The sequence below is a fragment of the Corvus moneduloides genome, chromosome 1 (genome assembly GCF_009650955.1).
Source record: "Corvus moneduloides isolate bCorMon1 chromosome 1, bCorMon1.pri, whole genome shotgun sequence".
Taxonomy (NCBI): Eukaryota; Metazoa; Chordata; class Aves; order Passeriformes; family Corvidae; genus Corvus; species Corvus moneduloides.
Window position 1 is genome coordinate 119,250,474 of NC_045476.1, and position 21,987 is coordinate 119,272,460.

General features: G+C 38.7%; 1 protein-coding gene across 5 annotated transcripts in view; it reads right to left on the minus strand.

Moving 5' to 3' along the window:
- NOL4 (nucleolar protein 4) overlaps window positions 1-21,987 on the minus strand; it is a 190,314-nt gene that overhangs the window by 17,728 nt on the left and 150,599 nt on the right. For all 5 annotated transcript variants that reach the window (XM_032124476.1, XM_032124471.1, XM_032124492.1 and 2 more), the window contains one exon: window positions 16,662-16,775. In XM_032124476.1, the coding sequence (XP_031980367.1) occupies window positions 16,662-16,775 (114 nt within the window). The remainder of the gene's footprint in view (window positions 1-16,661; window positions 16,776-21,987) is intronic.

Consider the following 21,987-nt stretch of genomic DNA (forward strand, 5'->3'; position numbering starts at 1 on the left):
TTTAATCCACCTGGCCAGTTTCCATCACATTGCCAGCCTCAGCTACTCACTCAACTTCCTCATCCAACCCCATCTCATAATGTCACTTTCCCTTCATCCCTTGTTTTCACTGCTCCTGTCAACCCTCACAAGGCTCCAGCCCCAACACTTTTCCCCTCCTTTCTGCACTGAGATCAGATTCATGGTCACACCCACTAAAATTTGAATAATTTGGGAACCTATCAACTAAAATACTTTGATTGCATAAGCATGTGCATCCAGTGTCACATCCTTGGTATAAATGACACCACTATATTGTCAAGAGCAAACACAAAACCTTTTTTTTAAGGAATGGTAAACACACCTAAGGATCAAACTACCTTTACAGGACAAAATTTTCCTCGTTCTTGAAAGTGGCTGTAATTATCTCTGAAAGAGCTCAATAGATAGAAGCCATACAGAACAGCAAATGTAATCCCTGTGGGCTGAAGGTCATGAAGTTATCACTGAACTGCACACCTAGTATTGTAATGGGAAATGTCAAGTAATCTTAATAAGTGATGATTCCACCAACTGCTTGGATGACACACACTATTCTGACGGAACACTGGACTTTTATTAGCTTTAATTACATTAAAGTAACTCTCTAGTGTTTGACCCAGCTTTTAATTTTATGACCAATATCCTGGAAGCCTGGACAGCTAAACACTTTGGCACATCACAGTAGGTTAAATTTTCCTTTAATTCTGACTTAAGGCTGTTGACTCAGTGGGCTCAGCAATAGTGGAAATGGTATTTCTGCAAATGATGGATGCGAGTTTTCACTTCAGGTTTGGTTTCCATTCCACATTCTTTCTCCCCTCTCCAGTTGCTAAGGTTTGTGTTGGGATTACTACTAAATAAACTACACTAAATAAAGCCTGTTCAAGACTAGCGAGGCTTGGACAAAAAGCAAATAGGCCTACATAATTCATGGTTTCATAGGCCTACACAACTTCCTAAGTTTGAAATCCAAATGAAGCTACACAGTAGTCCTTTGCATTGGCTGACCTTCATATCTAAAGTACTGAATATTTATGGTCCTGTAAAAGGACATCTTTTAATATTGTAGGATATGCTTTTACAGCTGTAAGCTCAGCATGAAGGCAATGTAAGGCTAGGCCAGAAGGAGAACTTCTGTGTCCAGAAGCTGATCTAAGAAAAGATACTACCTTCCCCAGAAAGCCTTATTTCTCTTACAATGGAATGGACAAAAGCCAGATTTTCAGTTAAGTCAGCAGAGTTTCAGTATTCACAGTGAGAAAAGCCAAGCATTTGCTACAGCCCCTGGTGGATTTGCACATAGAAATGTTAACCCATGTGACGTATTTGCCATGCACCATCATGCCTTCTTACCTCAAAACTATTTTGAATAAAGTTCCACGAAATTTCCAGTCCCTAAATTGAGGGATTAGTAATAAAAAATTAACATCTACTTGAAATTTCAACTTGCTCTCCCAGATCCATAGCTGAAACCTGAAAAATGAGTGCTAGAATCTTATAGGCTCTTTAGGAAAAAAATTAAAACATAACACAGCTATATTTTATTTGTGGGGAAGAGTTCTTCTCTGATAAATTTTCAAGACTCATACATATATTTATATTTATATCTCTATTTGTCACATAATATCTCTCCATGGGTATTTCTCCACCTCTCAGGCTATTCACAGTATTCCTTAAAATGATGCAGCTATTGACAGTCCCAAAACCTGGTGTCCAAAATCATTTGTACAGATAGATATAAAAAAACTAATTGCACCTTTAGACAGATTCTTTCCTCTTTAAGTTTAGTTGTCCTTCAAAACAGCATTGATAGATTTATGGATGAAGTCTATTACAGTCAGCAGAAAGGCCCTTGAGATTTTACCCAGAAGTACTAAATGCAAATTTGAGCAAGCTGGCAAAAATAAAACATGAATTAAAGCTCAAACAATATCACAGAACTCATGCCAGATATTCCTTAGACTGAGAAATGTTTTGATAGTTCAGGAGTGGACTTAGCAGTGAAACTGAGAGGGACATAATTGCTGTTCTTGGGTTTGCACACTATGTCTTCTCTTGTAAGGAGCAGCTGGGGGATTGCACAGTTGTTTTCCACTCTCTCGTTATCAGATCTAGACTATGTTTTTCTCTGCCACTCTCTCTGCATTATTTTCTTCACTTTTACCTACTTAAATCAAGTTTGTATAAAAAATGAGAAAGCCCATTCTTGTGTGACATGCTACTCAATTTGTAGCTCAGTTGGAGCTGGGTATTCCAGCTAAGCTGAACACTCATGCTTTAGCTGTGAGTCTATCATCTCATCATTACATGGAGAGCACATTAGTCTCAGAGTAGAATTTTCTGGCCTGAAAACCTGAAAAAGTGCTCCTAGCCTGCAGAGGCAACTGTAATGAACATGTTACTGCCAGAAGTCTAGGTATTAATGATGATTTTGCTTTGAAGTCTAGTTTCAAAATTTTTTCATACTTCAGATAAAAAACTATAAATAGAATTTTTTATATGGTGATGAAATATTGATATGGTCTAATTGAATCAAATTGAGTGTAATACAGAGTCCAGTTAGGCATCGAAACTGCCTGGAATGCCAATAGTGATGTGGAAACTTGAAGAGTGCCTATCAAAGTGTTAAGTTAGCTGCCAGCAGCTCAAAGACCTCCAAACTGTCCTCCTGACACAGGGTATAGAGCCAAGAAAAGAAAGCCATGCTTCAGCTTCAGATTAGAAGGGCAGTAAGTTCCTTTTGCTTTCAGATTATTAACACCGAAATGAACTGTCAGCATCAGGGTTGTCACCAGGCATCAAAAACAACATCAGCTAGCGTTCAACAAGAAATGAAAGCATGAGACTGACATGGAACAAGAAGATCAAAATAAAAAGGTGCTATTGCATAGAAGAGAGATAAATGAACTCCAGCCTTCTGCATTTCTGATAGAATGACACATGATCTATAGACTGGAATGGGTATGTTAACCTTAAATAAAAGGTTGGTGTTTTCACATGGCAGCATTTGAGTCTTGTTTTTTCACCACTGCCACTTCACCTGCAGTACAGAAAATATCCCTTGGCAAGAGGTATTGCATGACTGTTGCAAGGAGCTGTTGGAGAACCACTTTTGTTGGAGCACTACCTATTGCAGAGGGCTCACTGTTCATAGCCTGTCAGCTTTAGCCAGTTCATTATCCCCTGTGATAGTAGAAGTGCAACATGAGCTTTCAGAGGTCACCAGTGCTGCTGGTTGAGCATGAACACATCCATGAACATGGATGAGCTACTCCTACAGTTTAGTTAACTGTGATGCATGCTCCCTGGGGAAAGAGAAACTGCGTTCTACTAAAGGACTGTTTTTCTCTGCCCAAATGGAAAGGGATAGCCTTTATCTTTTCCTGTGACCCTTAAGACAAATTTACTGGTTTTTAGTGAGGTTCTAGATAGTTGATTTTTGAATGTACTCTCCCTGGTGTGGTTTTTTTCCCATCAGGAACAAAGGAATATTGAAAGGCATAACTTCAGTGTAGCAATCCCATTTGAGGTCGACTAATAGTAGAAAGCATCCTTGCAAGTTAATTTTCTCTATAGCTCCTGCTGTTCTTGTCTTAGGTTGCAGTTACCCCCATTCATAAACTATTTCATAAGTTATGCTGCTTATACTCTTTATTTTTCTAGATATTTTAATATATTAAATAATTTAGCTGTAATTTAGGTATTCCACCAGTATTAATTGAAAGTTGTCTCAATATACAAGACAGATGCCTAGTGCAAGACCACACAGTGCACCCCAGTGTGTGCACAGTAGTCATTTCCTCAGTGCAAATTTAAATCACATGTCCAACAACGGCTGGCACCATGTTGCAACCAGCTACAGACATGTAAGAGGCAGGACTGGGCCTGGTTGAATATAGGAATTGTGCCAATGCCTTTAAGTTTTGGCAAAATTCCTATGGGTGACAGTGTATTTCACAAAATACACGTGACATTTCCTATGGAGAAAGCAGTACAAATTCAGACAAAGGTGGTATGCAAAGAACAGAAGAGTCTTCAGCCACCATTTTCTGCCTTGCAGAGGAAGACAAGAGGAGGGAGGGCAAGTGGAACCTTTTTCCTCCCTGTTGTACCAGCAGAGGGAAGAGATTTATTAAGGCCCAGGCCTCATACAGAATTTCTTCCTCTTGGGATAGGCAGAAAACAAAGGCAGACTTTTACTCTGACCTAAAGAAGAGCACAGCATGACCCTTGCCTTGGGCCTTATGGTAAGTTATTGATTAAGGCTTTGTTTTTTAGTAGTCAATCTTGAGAATCCCCACCTCCTCTATTTACACCTTCCTACCCACTCCCAGCTCCCATTTTCCTTTAAAGGAAAGCAAGTTTCCCTTGGAAGACTACAGCAATTCCTTCAGCCTCTGACACAGAGGATGGGACCGGGGAATATGAAAGGATTCTTTCCTTCCCTGTGTCACCTCCGTTGAGTTCTCAGCCTAAGATCATTCAGGACACAGGACCACGGGTACAGGTTTGCTAAACCTCTTTCCTCAGAGATTTCATTTGGTACATGCCTGATCCCAAAAGAGAAGCACTGCATAATGAACTCCAGGGCCTAGGAAGCCCCTGCTGGAATTAGATTAGCAAAAAAGCTAGAGAAAATGAAGGTAAAACTTCAGGGAAAATGAAGTAGAGGTTATGTCACATTTATTCTCGTCTTGCTACATAAACCCTCCCAAAGCCAATTCCTTTGCAGAGGCCAGCACCTTGCCAAAGATCATGGCTACTGATCATTTTTGCTGCTTCTTTATTGACAGGCAGTACTAATGGAGGAGTCTGAACATCTGACTTTTCTTCCAAACGAGAAACAACATAAACTGTAAGAAAACAATGCCCTCCTCTCCCATCCCAAGAGCGGTTTTGCCTGCAGGTAATGGTGCTGAATGAATCAATGTATTACTGAAACTGATGCGTGATGACAAAGGCGTAGCAGTACTTACTGCTGAACCAGAAATATGCAAAGCAAGAGAAATTCCTTCTTGCAGTATTCCTCCCATTCAGAACAAGCCTTGCTGTGCCTCAGGCAGCTACACTTTTATGATCACAATCAAGCATTTTTCTCTGCGCTTTTCATGCTTATGTGTACCGTCTTAAAGAAATTATCTCAGTGACGCACTCCTGCAGGAGTTTCTTTCCCCCCTTGCCAAAATGCCATTTTCCAGTGACTGTGATGGGCACCACTTTCAGCTGGGATAGATCAGCATTACTGCATTCAGTGCGGGAGGACTGTGGCACCAGAGCACCAACAGAGAAAATTTTTAAACTTATGAATCAAATGTTTAGGAAGCACACAAGGGAAAGCGCGTGGGAGTACTGGAGCAATGCTTGTGCCAGCTTTGCAGATTTATTACTACAATATCATCATGGTCAACATAATTAAACCTCCCACTACAGGTCTCTTCGTCTACTGCACTACAACTGGTATCACTCCCACCACTGACAGCCTATTTTGTTGACACAAAACAGTTTTCCATGCTCCTGCCAGATCTGGGGTATGGAGATGCAACCACTGAGGAAGGCTTTATGGAAAACTATGGGGTAGGATTTGGATTTTGAGTGATTCTTCCTATTTCTCTTCTGCTCCAGGCTTTCTTTTAATATTACACGGAGTGTGTGGCAGGAACAATGGACCTTTATGTTAGTTAGATAGGCACTTTATGTTAGATTCCAAATTAAATTCTTCTTCATTTAGAAATGGAAGACATCCTAGACATGAAGCATTTGAGGTCAATGCTGAATTAACTTCCTCACTTTCAACTAATTAAAAATGTCTGTGTGTTCCGCTTTGAAATGGAAAAAAAGTAAGCCCGCTGGAGATTCCATCATTTTGCTTCCACAGATAAATTATAGTGGAAATTACAGATCTTCTAAAAAAAACCCGTAACAACAAACCTCAGTTTTCTTGTCTGTTAGAGAGTGAGCAATTACTTTTTTGCATTCACTTAATGGTTGGTTCTTTTCAAAGGTACGTTAAGATTATTTTAAAGATATTTTACCCTGTGTTTAATACATTTGAATGCCAATTATTTTATTTCAAATATGCATTAAAACTTGAACAGCATGTTCTAGAACAGCAAATTCTTTCTATGAATTCAATGCAGGGTATCTGTTTATGAATACTGTCTCAGGTACAACTTAAATTCTACAGTTTAAAAAATAGTCTTTTAAAAATAAATGGTATTAAAAAAGCCCAAACAAGCCTCACCTCCACACCCTGTCTCCAACTATTTAGTAGAAGAAGAATATTTTGCTACAGAAGAAGACTTGCTCTGCATTTTTTATAGAACTTGGCACACATCTTTTAAGTTCAATACTGTGAGAGTCCTGTATTTTAAAAGATTAAGTAAATAAGAAGTGATGCTTGGGGCATGGCCTTTTGATTCCATAATCGTCAAGCCAAGGTAGCATATGCCATTGGAAGAAACAAAGACGTGAACTTTGACTGGCCTTTGGAGGACACACTTTCTGATTTGCTTTATTAATGGAGACAGTAAAACTGAAGCTAAATGTGAAATACCATGAGTAATAAGCATGAAATATGTGTACTGCAGTGCAAATCTGTTCCCCAAATATTCTCATTTCAGGGGAGAATTCTTTTGGCACAATGCCTGGGCTTCTGGCCACAGCATGCTTGGCTGCCTTGTCCTGTGCCTAGCCTCTTTAGCAGCTGGTGCTGCTCTCAGGCACTGCATTCAGCTCCTGCTCCCACAGCTTATTATAGGTTTAATTTTTTTCTTAGAAAAATATGTTTCTAAATTTAGTTTAGGACATCAAGCCAGTTGTTGAATCACAAACATGTTCCTGCTACCAAACATAAGCAGTCTGTGCATACACTTCTCTACATGTATTTTCTGTGGGCAGAACTGCACTTTCTAATTGAGGAATACTTCTGAATCCCTTGTGCAGCTGATGTTTGGAATTCAGGAGTAATTTATGACTCTTTAAAATCTTCTAAATCTTACTAGCTCAATAATCAAAACCAGAATATGCCTCTCTTGAAAAATAAGGTTTTGCTCACGCACACTGGCTTAGCACTGACTTCATTAAACTAGCCCAAACTCTGTGTGATAATAGGGATTTACTCACCAGAAACATTATTCCCTACCTGTGCTGTGGGCAGGAGGGTGTGTGCAATGAAGTCATTAGCTAAACACAGGAAAAGAAAGACATACTCGTATCTATGACAGAAACATCTGACAGACCAGAAAATGTTTCACATTTAATATCTTCCTGCCATATGAAAGGAAAGGGTAAGTGAAAAGCTCTCTATTCCTGGCTTTTAAGGATGGAGCAGGTAGAACAGAAGCCCTGACTCTAAAACCTCCGTCTTCAGACCTGAATAGAGAACTGCTATATCTACATTTCCACTGGCCTTTCCTTTTCTGCATCCTTGACATAAAATGGATGCTAAAGACACCTGGAAGAAAGCTGTTCCCAACCCTGTTCATTTTCATTCCACCTATGGTAGGAAGGGGGATAAGATTGCTCAAAAGTTCCTGTCCAAGAAACAACACAACATTCCATTTTTGAGCCTTCAGCTTTATCAACCTCCAGAATAGAAAATTTACACTGACATCAATTTTACTTCACATTCAAGATCTTATAGCATCTTAGGGTGCTTTAAAGTGTATTCTGGAATCAGCAGCTTGAAATTCAACTACACATGAAATTCAGCACAAAGAACCTGGAAAAATACAGCATTTTCTAATTTAATGATCTCTGTGTTGAGGTGAAAAATTATCTGCTCACCTTGGGGCCTCACTGAAAATCCAAGGCATGAAATTATTTGCAATTGCATGCCTTGCACATTATTCCTTTCCATTGCATGTAGCAAATTTAATATATGTTGGTCTGGAGTGTGGAGGGAGGGGGGCTGCCCTGCGATACTCGGCATCCTCTCCAGCTGTATCTGCTAATGACAGAACCCTATCCAGCACTGCTGAAACCAGGAATTTTGCCACTGACTTGAAAGGCAACAGGATTTAAAATTACAATGCATACCACTTATTTTCTTCCCCTTGACAATATGGCCAGTGCATTCTGGGTAGGAAGCTAAGCTTCCCCATGCTTGTACATAATTTGATCTCCTGACAATAATCCACATGCAGCTAAACGGTGCCTGCATAACATTTTTTGCCTCAGTGGTTAAGGCATATCATTTGGAACCACAAAAACAAACCAAAGACCAACCTAGAAGCAAAATAATCACTAGGTGGGGAAATGATGGAAGTGAACAAGGCCTGAAATGCAAACTAGAGTGTGGGTATCCAAGGACATTACAGTCATCTTAGTGATCATTTTGAAAGCAGATAAAAAGGGATAAAGTACTGAAGTACAGAAGTAATTCTGATCCCTGTTAAATACTAAATCACAAAGAGATGTCTGAACACAAAAAGCTATTATTAATAAAGCTTCTGTAGTACAAGAGGCATTGAGCTCTTTGCAAGTTAAGTGACATTTGCCTCTTGTGGATTTTGGGATTCCAATTTCTATTTGTTTGCTTTATGTTAAGTGAACCATCTGCTTCCTTTTGCTCTTTTCTAAGACTCCACAAGCCTCCCATTCTGAAGCAATAATCACTTTGAGCTGGAATTTTTCAGGTCTTATGTAAAAATACAGCAGAGGTAGGACATGGCCCTATCCTTCTGCACAGCTGCCACTTGGATGAAGAGTCCTTTTTTTCCATCCTCTAAAGCAAGTTAATCTGTGAAACCCCAGAAGAAGAGAACTCCTGATGCTTTCTCCTCCACCTCTTACAAGGATGTACAGTTGATGTGCTCTTCCTGCATACCGAATAGCTGTGGCAAGGACTCCATCACCCTGACACAAGACCACTTCTGTGTGCTCCCTCTGCATTTGCAGCTTTCCACCACAGCAGCACTGCCTCAGCAGGGCATCCTCCAGCATCAGCTGGGAGATATTTTTGCATGACTCCCTTTTCTGTAACCAATGTTGTCCAAATCTGTCCTATGCAACATATTGCCCTATATTGCCACTTTACAATATAAATAACAGAATATGATTTTTTCCTTCCTCCTGGGAGCTGCATTGATTAGGAAAGAGAACAACATACATATGGGGACACAAATGCATGTCTTTCTTCCTTCATTCCTGCTCTCTGAAGGGTAATACATAAAATAACTCCTCAGTGTCAAGATTTAGAAGCTGTGCATTAATGGGAAAATTCTCTTTGTCCTCCAAATATGAAGGTTTAAAAGTCTCTTACCCATCACTGCTGAAAGCCAGATACAGTGATCCTGCAAAAGAGGTCCATGCCCTTGCTGCAATTTAGATTTTTAATTCATTTCTTCCAAAGCAGTTTCACAATTACCTATAATTTGTCCACCAGCAATTTCCTTCCTTCTTAATCAAAACACAAACTGCTCCTGGTCTGCAACAGCCAGACATTATTCTTGTTAATAAAACTGTGCTTGAAGAGTCTTTATGTCAACCCCCCTGCTACACGCAGCAAAACAGCTCTAGAAATTGTATGGAGGCAGATCAGTAACATCACCTCACAAACCTCAATTGCTTTAAAAATTTAGGAATTAGATATAAATAGAAGGAATCACCATAGCAGTGATTTTCTAGTGGCAGTACATGTGCACTTTTATTAACATTCAGATGTATTGCATTAGCACAGAACCTGTATCCAGTTCTGCAACCAGCACTTGTTTCAAGCTGCTCTATTCAGGTTGCTGCTGTGACAACTGTCCAGAGTCAAATGTTAGGTCAGCTCCCAGCATATGTGTCTAGGCCATGATTCATTTGTCAGAAACCTAATAGCCACCTATTCCTACTCCTCTAACAGCTAAAACCAATATTGTTAAAATTACTAAATGTTACAATATCCTTAACAGCCTATTCACTGAAAACTTTAGATTTTCCTTGCTTTTATCCCCCAAAACAAAAATGGCTGAGAAGGATGCATTTAAAGTGCCTATTTGTAGACTTATCACAGAATCACAGAGTAAGCTGCAAGGGACCTATCAGGATCATCGAGTCCAACTCCTGGCCCTGCACAGTCTCTAAGAGTCCAAGAGTCTCACCACATACCCAAGAGCATTATCCAAACACTTCTTGAACTCTGCCAGGCTGGTGCTGTGACCACTTCACTGGGGAGCCTGTTCCAGTGCCCAAACACCCTCTGGGTGAAGAACCTGTTAATAATATCTAACCTAAACATCCCCTGACACAACTTCAGGCCATTTCCTTGGGTCCTGTCACTGGTCACCAGAGAGAAGAGATCAGTGCCTGCCCCTCCTCTTGCTCTTGTGAGGAAGTTGTAACTGCAGTGAGCTCTCCCCTCAGTCTCCTCCTCTCCAGGTTGAACAGACCAAGTGACCTCAGCTGCTACTCATACGGTTTGGGATCATTAAATTTTTTCTTCTTTGGGAGGTGGTTGTTGTCTTTCACTCCTCCACCACGATGATTACTGATATTTAATTTGGCTGGTTACAAGTCACAGCATAGAAAAAAATTATAGCTGTCATCATGATGAGAGGTTTCCTTAAAAATGCATTCAGTGTTTATCACAAAGAACTGCTTCATAGCATCATAGTGCATAATACTCTGTAAACAGAGACTCGCCCTTGTCAACTTGAAAAGCTCAAATAAACAAAGAATATTTTTTTAATTGAGGTTAGCACATCAAGTGAGTCGTATTGTGATGTCTGTACAGTGAATGTATGAGGACAACATCTTTCTCAGACTATAAAGTTGTCTGACTACTGCTATTTTCATGTAGTCTCTGGAATGAAAGGAAACTGTACCTTTTAAACTCATATTTTTCAAAAAATGAAATGCAGAAAACCTTTTTGTTATCATGTATATTCTATAAAATACTGACAGACAACCATTCTGTGAAGAGACTACTAATTTAAAAAGCACCAGTTCTGACTGAGAAATGCCTTTGTTAGGATGGGAGATATGTAAGATAACAATAACTTTCATTTTCCTCTGAGCTTAAGCTTTTCTTGGGCTCAATTTGTCATTTGCTGTGTAACTACAATAGAATCACACACTGCATGTCCAATTACTTCGGGCGTAAGGATCAAAGAAGTGTATGCAGCTCCCTCCTTTGGCTGACCAAAAAATTGTGCATCTATTGCAGCCTTTCCATGACATTAGTCACTGGAGTCAAATGGCTAAAATGACATGGATTGAATCCAGGGGAGCATCCAGTCCACTGGCTTTGCAGCCATATGTGACCACTATTCTCCTATCTGCAAATATAACAATGTATTCTCAAAGGTCCAGATTCCTAACTGGTACAAATCAACATGTTGTGAATGAAGCAACATCAATTTTCTAAATGTTCTGGCTAACTGTACATGACATGTCCATAAAAAGGTTCATATACTTCTGCAGTCATATTACTTTGTGATTCAGTTCTTTTCCTGCTTCCCTACATTCATCCTCCCCTCTCATTCCCAAGTACTGACATTTTGTCTTGATTGCCAAAAACTACTTTTTTCAATTAGAGAAAAATGCTCATTGATAAATTTTGCAACATGACAGCACACAAAAAAGTATAAATTCTAAAGAAAAAAAAAACAATTTAACAAAATGCAGCTGTTACAGAAAACATTTGTGTCCAAATGAAGGAGAAGGCATTTTTTCCTACTATCATTCTTAAGTGCTTTCCCACAGATAGATTCCACTGGCTCATCTTCTTTAGAGAAAATAAAGAGGCAGGTCCTCTCACATACTGATGTATATCAATTATTATTTACTCTTACATCTTCCCTTGAAGACTTCTCATTGGTTTCTGGGGTTTTTTTTTACAGACAGAACAGTAGCAACACTTATCCACCTCCACTTCTCCAGAGTCCCATGTCCCAGCCCTGCTCCACACTGTTTCATGTGGTGGTTTTATAAAAACTACAGCACACACATACACCTGTTTGGAAGAAGCAGAGACTGACAATGGTTCAGCTCTTAAAATAAAACTTCCTGTGACCAACAACAAATTGAGCCTTATGACCAAGGTCTCTGGAGTGCATAAAGCAGGCATCCTGCCCCTCTGTTCACTGCCCAGGACATAATGACAGGATGACTTTTCCCAGATTTTTCTACTTATTTAACCATTCTTCTTTTGCCCAACCAAGACACAATTTGGTTTGTAAAGTGAAATGGCAAAAGAATAATGGCTATATTGTTCACCATATGCGATGAATACAAGTGAATAGGGCTGTATTTTAGCTCTACTTACTTTGTTTCATTACTCCCTTGTTCACAGTAGTTCAGAACCTCCACTTAATGCACCTGCTTCACACCAAACATTGCTATGGATCTAATAAGGATTATCCCAGGAGAACATCCAAAGAAGCACAGAAAATCCTAAGGATTCAGATAATGCCTCTTCTATCTCTCACTGAAGCAAATAATAAAAGGTTGATCCAATTCCTGTTTCTACATTTTTCATCAACTGTGATCAAAAAAGTCTTTAAAATTCAAAAGAGTTACTCTTATTCAGTATCCAGACTCAACATAGGTGATTTGGAGAGAGACACAAAAGCTCTGTATTGCTTCTGTACCAACTGCCTGATCTGGACTGTGAAAGATCAACCAAATCTAGCCCAGTGTCACAAGCATTTCACTGTTCAGCAGTACTAACAGTAAACCTAGACAACTTCAACATATAAATCTATAAAAATTGTGCAACAGAATAAATTATTTTTGCTACCAGGCAGAATTAAAAAGTGGAAGTGACAGGACTCTTCAGCTGGGTAATAGGTATTAAATATATAACTTCTCAGCACTAAAGCTTCTGGCCAACCAACCAGTGCTTGATCTCAAGATAATGAAAATACACTGAAGCTTAAGAGAGCACTTGAGTAACATTTAACAAGGTCAGACAACCAAAGCATTACAGTCTGAGCTACAACAGCCTAGTAAATAGATTTATATTTCTCAAAGAGAAGTCTCACAAACTGACAATGCTTTTATTGTTGCAGTTCCCCAACAACTACGGGAAATTACTAGTTTCCTGAAAGACAAGAACACATTGATTTTCCCATTAAGAAATAAATTCCTGGCATGAAAAAAACAATGCTGAAAATAAGTCAGTGACGCCAGTGAGACCAGATTTCATTAACTTATTTTTAAAATTGGATTTTTGCTGGCAGAAATTTTCAGCCTTCAGTTAGGAAATACAAAGATCATATAAGTGGAATTTAAGACATAGGTTGAAGGATGGTTTCTTCCTTATTCACACTTAACTTTATCACACTTAACACTGTGCCATGATCAGGGCTATATTAACCACTGCAGCTATCAGAAATACTTCTAGAAAGTAATCCATAGGATGAAGTATTTGTGTGTGCAGAGATACATACACACAAGGAGAGGTTTCTTCTGAAGGGAAAACAAATGGGTGCATGGGACTGTAGTTATATAAAGCCAATCGTTCACATTTAATACTTGTGAAAGAAACAGCAAATACTCATGAGCATGGCAAACACTATCTATTAAAAAAAAATGAGGTCTTAAAAGGGTCCCTAGGTTTGACTTTTAAGCTGCTTCTTTTTGCTAAGCAATAATTGAGATTGTTTTTCATAAAATCGTTGCTAAAATTAACACTGTAGGCAAAAAACCTATTTAATTTGGAGATTCATATCATTTTAACAAATAGAGACTTCCATTAGGGACATACATGCAACAAACTCAGAATTTCCTGCTTGGGGGCTGTGTTGTGCCAGTGAGAGAAGGAAAAATGGAGAAGAAAAGGAAAGAGCATAAACAAGAGAAGAAAAGGGGTTCAGTGGGCTGCAAAGTTTTATCTCAGCTTCAGGACTGGGCATAACATTCATTGTGTTCTTAATTAATTCATGGTTTATGGGTAATATTCTGAAAAACGTGGTGGTGGGGATACAAATTACAGAGACACAGAAACACAGAATCAATCAGGCTGGAAGAGCCCACTGAAATCATTGAGTCAAACCTATCACAAGAACATTACCACATCAATTAGACCATGGCACCAAGTGCCACATCTCACTTTGAGGCAGAGCACCTGTCTGGAGAACAAAAGGCAGAACTTCACTGTACTGCATGCAAGAATAAAGCAGCCTTTATGCAGTGCTTCCATTCAGCTCTGAGGGGAAGTGCTGAATGAGTGCTCTTGCCAGATCCTTGTAACAATCTATTTTCCAGGACTGTCTAATGCTTGCCCTCAATTAGAAGATCTCTTGATATAATTTATGAAGTGGCAATTTTCATTATCAAAATCTTATTTCCCCTTTTTCCCTCCCAAATTTTCACTGGAGTTCTCAAAGCCTGAGTCTACCCAGTGGTATAACACCCAATTTCGAAAAAACAAGCTACTTTCTTTTATTTATATATATTTTTTAAGAGCTATGGAACAGCAAAACAACATGATGAACTGAAGTTTTCCAATCTTGCTCTGTTTAAGAAAAAAAATCTAACGAAAATATAACATTTTAGATATATGTAAGAAAAGTGAAGGAAATTGAATAGTAAGTTAAGCGGAAAAAATAGGAAGAGGAGCAGAATAGAACCCTTTTACCTATAAGTCACATGCTCTGGATGTGAGGATACAGACCCAGTTCCCATCTCAGCACATAAACTGAGCACACTAGTGTCCATTAAATACCACACTCAGAAATAGTCCAGAATGCTTTGCTCTCAGTCTACTTTGTTAATGTCTCATCCTTGGAATAAATAATTAAATTTCAATGGGACCAGGGCTAAACCCAAGGTTTTCTACTTCTCTAATGACTTATCTATTCCACCCTGAAGGGTAAATTTCTCACTAAGTTTTATGAAGCTACCTAACACACACTGCCATAATTTTTTTCCAGCATGTTCAGCATATCTACTCAGCATATCTATCCTGAATTCACAAGTAGTTTTGCAAGCACCAAAGCTACACCAGCTCAGCTAATTTACTGCTTGCTGAATCAAATGGCTGGTGCTATTTGCAACTCCACTGCGTTCCCAGAACTCACTGGCAAAAAGGGGGAAGAGCTGAAGGAAGCAGAACCCAACACCCTTTGTTCATAGGCAACTTTGCTACTTTAACATCACAGTTGCAATTAAGGTGATCAGTTGGGACATATCCTGACTACAGGTTTCTAATTCTGTAACAAAAAGTAAAGAAATGCCTCTCCCCCCAAAGCTGTTACCAAATGCTCCTGTGATAGTAATACTACAAATAAAGGGGAAGAGGAAAAAAAAAAAAAAGCCTATTAATAGGCTTTTTTGAGTTCTGACTACAGTTTAAATATTGATCTTTGTTTCAACAGGTCTCTGGCTCCCTGAAGAGCATTATGGGAGTCTCATTTAAATCACTTCAAAACTCTGCCTCACCCTGGCTGGACCAAGGAATTGAGCCATTAGTTTTGTACAATGAAAGTAACTGATGTCTGTGCAAGTCATTTCTAGTTCCCCTTGGGCTAAGAGCACATTGACTTTGTAGCTTTTTTAAATTATTATTACTGAAAAATCAGAGAGCAAATGAAAGAATATAAAACCTGAATGAGCACTGCTTCTAAACTAAATTATATTTAATATTACAGTGCTTTGACATCCCCTGTGATTTGTAAATCTTAAGGCAAATCTAGCACAACAATGAAAATACTAGCAAAAAAATATCACAGCAAAAAGAAATAGAAACATACAGTCTCAGATCCTAAACTATCAATTTTGTAAGTACAGCAGTAGCAATCCTTTATACAGTTAGGGTATGACCTGAAAGAATTCAATAGACTATGCATAAAAGGAAAATGTTCTTTTAAAAAATGTTCTATTCCACAAAATAAAAGTTCATCTGCCATGACAGAAGCATATTTTAGAACACCTGAGGTATCACTAAGATTTTTACTTTGCTACAATCATGAAGAGAAATAAAGCATAATAGTTTTTGCAATAAGAATGTTAGACATTCACTCTATCTGTGGAGTGAGTAAATAATGAAAAAGCCTGGAATGAACTACCAGTTGGATTTTTAAAAAATGAGATAAAACATGTAATTTCCAGAAAATAAAAGGTAATAAGATTGTAACATGCACTAAAAAAGGTGAATAATCACACAAGAAAAAACATATCAGCTTTAAAAACTCACTAGTAAGTTAATTGACAGCATTTTGTTATATAGCACAGCAACTTTTCTGTTTCAGGCAAATAGGTATTTTCAGACACTAACACTAATTCACTGTATATTTAAAATGCATACACATTTTGAAAGAGAATATGTGCACAAATAAACACACTAATTCATGGACACATGCACCATTTCTGTTATTGATGTACTTTATATACACTGTATGTTCTGTTCCTTTTAATTCTAGTATACAGATTACACATTATGCTCTGAAAATCCACAGTCATCAAAAAGTAGATATATAGCTTCATGCAGCTGGACATTACAAATATATTCTACACCCTCACACAGCTTATGTAAATATAGACAAAGACATGCTTGTGTATTCATTTTAAAAACTACAGCTTTTGTATTTTAATTAATCTTGCTAGCAAGAAGCATATAAGGGATTGCACCACCCTTCTGCCTGGCATCCTATGTAAACGAGTCCAGTGCATTTATAAATATGGATGTGGTAGACCCCCAAACAACACAGTACCTGCTGTCTATCCAGCCGCATCCTTTTTGCAGCATTTCTGCTTTCACTCTCACAGGCGGAAGCCAGGATACTCTCTGCAACTGCTGAAGTAAGGTGTGAGGGAATAGGTCGTGACTATGAAAGAGAAAAAGAAACACAGAAATTATTCCTAGCGTAATCCACAACATCCTTTTTCAAAGCACACCATACCATCACCTAGGCAGGAAAGTCCGCTCATTGAAATGCAGTTTATACCAACAAAACAGGGAAATGGAACTTGCAAAGATGAAAAATGAAACTAGTTAGATGTTAAAGCTGCAGCTGATCCACAGATCCACGAGAAGCCCTTTCCCCCCACAGCTCTATTGTCCAGTGTGTTTAGTCTGGCTCATTAAGCTGTACTTTGAACAGACAGTGGCATATTCTCTGCGTTCCAGCAGCACCCTGGCCGTCTGATTCTTGTTAAGAAAACTGAAAGGCTTTTTATCCTGTGCAGCATGTGACAGAGATGAGTAGTGTTTTTTTATAGTCATACAAAAAAAAAACCAAAACAAAAAACCCCAAGTGATAGGGTTGAAACATCACTCAAAACCTAACAGATTGTCAGAACATTTCAGAGCAGCCTCAATCTGTAGTATATGAATATTTGCATTCCTTGCTGCAACATGACTGATGTGATTAAAACGACTTTAAAAAAAAAATCTGTTTTCCTTTTGATAATGCTAGCCTTCCAACACTCCAGATATTTTGTGGTTCAACTAGATATGGTTCATTTTTCCAGTTCAAAACCTCTCATTACTAATTTCATTGGATTTACATGTTTTAGGTTAAAGGTGCAGTGAATCCCCCAAAAAGAAGGGAATGATAAAATCTTTTTTGCGTCATTGTTGATTATGAACTCCAGTATGATCTTGCCTACCATTTCATTAGGAAGAATATTTACACACCCTTTTTTTTTCCTGATTACATACAAAACAGTCTTCCTGAAAGATGAAGCTCATAATTATCTTCTTCATTAATATACAAAGATATATCAGAACTACCAAGAAAATAAACAAAGAGGGGATAATAATAGAGATACTGATGTACGTGTAAGCCCATTACAGACACTGCAATTTACTGAGCCCAGTTCTGAATTTCCACAAATTTTCAAAGCTTCATTGAACTCAAATTTACATTTACTATGTATATTTTTACATACTGAAAAAGTGGCCATGTGTGAGGGAGTTTGGGTGTGGTTTTTTGCTTGGTTGTTTTGGGGGGGGGTTTTGAAGGGTTTTAGTTTCTTACTCCCAAAAATATGGATATGAACCTGCTATGAAATGTCAATGAATTTTGGAAGAAAATTTGGAAGGTAGTCCCATTCACTTCCTAGACAACCTTAAAACAAATTAATTATATAGGCTCAACTGATTTTATAGTTTTCATAACATTCCAGAAAGTATGGAGCCAGCCATTACCAGTGTTACATTTTTACCTTTAAAAATTAAAATCCATTTATTGACTTCAGATATGCTCTGCAGAAAGCCAGTTTTTAATCTGACACTCTACTTTCTCTAAAGCATGGGACCACAGTCTGTCTGGGACCAGAAGATGAACTAGCTTACAGAAGTAGACAGGGATTTATGGGTCTTCCTCACTAGTGCAATAGGCTTATTTCTCCCCACTTATATGAGAGCAAGTTCCCTGGCATCAGTATAAGACCAGTGTAAGAAAGACAGCCAGAGGCTTCAATACTGCAATAAATTATACTTGGATTGATTTGACAGAACAAACTATGGAGCTTGTTTCCAGTTTTGAAAATAATTCAGTGTAAGAGATGAGGGACACTGATGCAAGCCCCAGTGTTGTGAGAGAAGTTAACATCACGTGCAGTACAAGCAGACACCTGACTCAGAGCTCCAGAGGACAAAGTCTTTGCAGAAGGGTTTCACTGACAAAGCATGATATTTATTACTCTGACTTCCTGGAATGGTGATGTTACTCTGAATTTGTTACTGCATCACACTAGATCCCTCACTGTGTTTGGTGCCCAAGTACCACTGTACATGCCACTGGTTTATGTATGTTCCAGGTGCACTGACTCTGTTGACTGCATGGAAGTCTCAGTGTGGTCCTGTAATAGTGGTCACACAATGTTCTTGAAAAATGGTGAGCAAATACCTCATTAATTTCTCCAGCTCAGGTCTTCAGCTAAACCTGAAAATCCACATCAATGGATTTTTAGAAGGGGATATATGAGCCAAAAAACCTAATGTTCTGACCAAAAAGTAAAATGAACACCAGTTCTTCCAGTTAATATATTTGTCTATGGGAGAGAATAGGTTTATGGAAGTGTTTTATAAAACAAAACATGAAATGTTATTATAAAAATCAAGCAGTTATCTTTTCTCTGAAAAGGCGTGTAGTGATCATGTGCTCACTATTGAAATATTGAACACAAGTTAGCACCTGCAAAATAGAAGAAATCTCTGGGTAATGGAGTATCTTCCTCTTGAAATACGCGTTAACCCAAAATTTCTCTCACTCATCACTGCAGCTGGTTGTTGATATGTTCATGTCAAGAACTATCTAGAGTGAACCTTAGGGGAAACATGATGAATACATGGCTCAGTAACCTGGGGAGTAAAGTACTGCAACAAAGCACAGGAGAAAAATCACCTCCTCAAGGTTCGGGCTCTATCAACAGAGCACTAGTCTGGCATTGACTGAGAAGATGAAAACAGTCCTCTGTCACTAGGAGCAGAGCTGTTAAAAAGGAGATTTTCTGTTTCGTGAAATTCCGTATCTGTAATATGTAAAAAAGATCAATTTTGAAAAGCTTTGCCTAAGAGAAAAAATTACTTTGAAATAACCACTTCTAAAAAATTGTTTTTAAATAAACTGAATTAGTATCTCCATCTTCTAAGCTCAGAAACCCCTTTCTGGCTTAGCTTAGCTTCCTTTTCCTCTCTACTTCTGATTATACACGTCCTCTCTCATAACTACAGCTGTAAAACCAATTCTGTAAGAAGCTCAAACATCCCTGTTGGGTTCTGAACATCTCTCAATTCCCAATCTGAGGGGGAGACTCAAAGGCCTTGGGAAACATGGCAAAAGTGATATCATTCAATTTTGCAGAAGGAAGCCGGCAGATCTCAGCCAGAAGAGAATTTTGCAGGTTCCCAGGCTGCCCTCTGCAGAGCTGAGAGCTGAATGCTGGTTCCTACATGTTTGGAACTACAGCAGGAAATGTGGGAGACAAGGACAACTTTTTACAAGGCCGTCCAGGCTGTCCGCACAATCCCTGGATCCACAGCCTGCCCACTGAACTAGCAGAAAACCAGGTTTCATTTTATGGTAATATGTCAAAATCGAAAACCCTTGACAAAATAGCATTTCTTAAAGAGAAAAAAACCAAAAAGGCATTATTAAAAAATTACCAACCAGCTTTAGCTGGTTTTGAATGTGCCTAGTGTTTGAGGCATAACATTCACAGGCCCAATCTGGTATTTCTCTCACTTCACAGTGATGTAAAGCAAGAAATAACTATACTGCAACTAGCCATGTGTAAAACAACAGAAAAGAAAAAGTCCTGTAAACTTTAGTCTACCAAAAGTAGCAAATCACAAGGCAGGATAACATTTTTGTCATTTTGAACCAAGGATAGAGAGCAAAGACACATGTGACAATTTTACGGCAACTCTCAGGTGAAGAGATGAATAAAACTTAGAAGGAATCTGGTGAACAGTATAATACAGGCCTTCTGAGAAGACTGTATGTCCATCACAAAAAGCAGTATACAGAATTGCTTTGTATTTACTTGGAAACATGATGCTGCTTGTGACTGCACTGAAGCAGGAGTCACATTTTGAACACGCATCCGGTTTTGGTTTTTACATCTTCTCAGCTGACACACAGCTAACATCCAGCCTCTAACACAATGTAGACGAAGAGCATTTTGACAAACCATGTAAGGAAAACCTGCTAGACTGCATGTGCACACGGATGCCTCTGTTTAAAACAACTTTTGAAGTGACTGACATTTAGGAAGTGGTTGGAATTCCTCAGTGACCCATGGGAGATGACCAACCACCTTCAGTCCTCTCATACTTGAAACTATTTTGAGATCACCACAGAGCCTGTAGATGACAATGATGACAACAAAGCAACATGCACACTTAACCATCTTATTGGATATGCACTTTTGCGTGCTTTCATAAGAATTATTTGTTCAAATTGATTTGAAGTTTTTATACACTCATCCCTTTTTCTCTTTCTGAAGAGTTTATAAACCATTGACAGATATAGTTTTGCAAGCTGCATAATGGAAAATCAAATTAGTCAATACTTCTGTCTAGTCTATAACTGCTGTTTTGCTTTAAAGTATGTTGAACCTAATGAATACCCTTCCATGACTTTGATGCTCTTTAGATCTGGGTATCAACAATCAAAGCATCTTACAACAAGCCTTTCTGGAGTTACAGAGTAGTCCTGCAAGGCTGCTCATTTTTTAGTAGTTGAAATCAGAAATCCTTGGCCCAGTTCATCTAGAAATTAGGTCTCTTGGTATAATCTCTGACCCTTTAACAAAGAAGAGAAGAGATGTTCAATATGCTGTAAAATACACACTTTCACTATACCAACTGCAGTGTCATCAAGCCTTCTGCTTAAGGTGAGGTACCTTTGCAGTATCTTCACGTGAAACACCAAATACCTTTTCTGGCATGGTCACACAGTTCCTGTATTTCTACACAGAATCTGAAAAAACTTCTATATTCTAATTTCATATGTACACTTTTGGCATAAATTTACCAATTATTGATATAATAGATTGCTGACTATATTTCAGTCTAAACCACTAGGAGCAGTATATTCACTAAAAAGAATTTTGCAATGTACTGTGCATGCTGTCCACCCATGGTTAGAGATCCATTATCACTACTGTTACTAGCCTGGCATTTTTTTGATATCCAGTATAAATAAAAGCCAAAGTTGTCGCACAAAATTTTGGTCTACATACTTTTACCCATGTTACACTAGTCTGGCTCAATTCTGAAAAAATACAGCTATCTGTTTAGTCAAATAATGGGCACACATGTATGTTGCTGCCTGTTCCGAGCTTCCCCTCCCCCTCCCCGAGACAAGCCAGGACTTGCCTCTGCCATGTGCTCTGAACCCCTTTGTTCCAAGCGCAGGCAAAACCAAATGTAACTCAAACTTTTTAGCAGTGTCTGATTGGCCGGTCACCCCGGGTCCGCCCCCAGTCCTCCCCTTTCCCCTTCTCCTAATAAAAGAAGGACACAAGACAGGGCCTGCCCTCTTTGGCTTGCACTCTTTCTGCGAACATCTTGTCATCTGTTTCTGC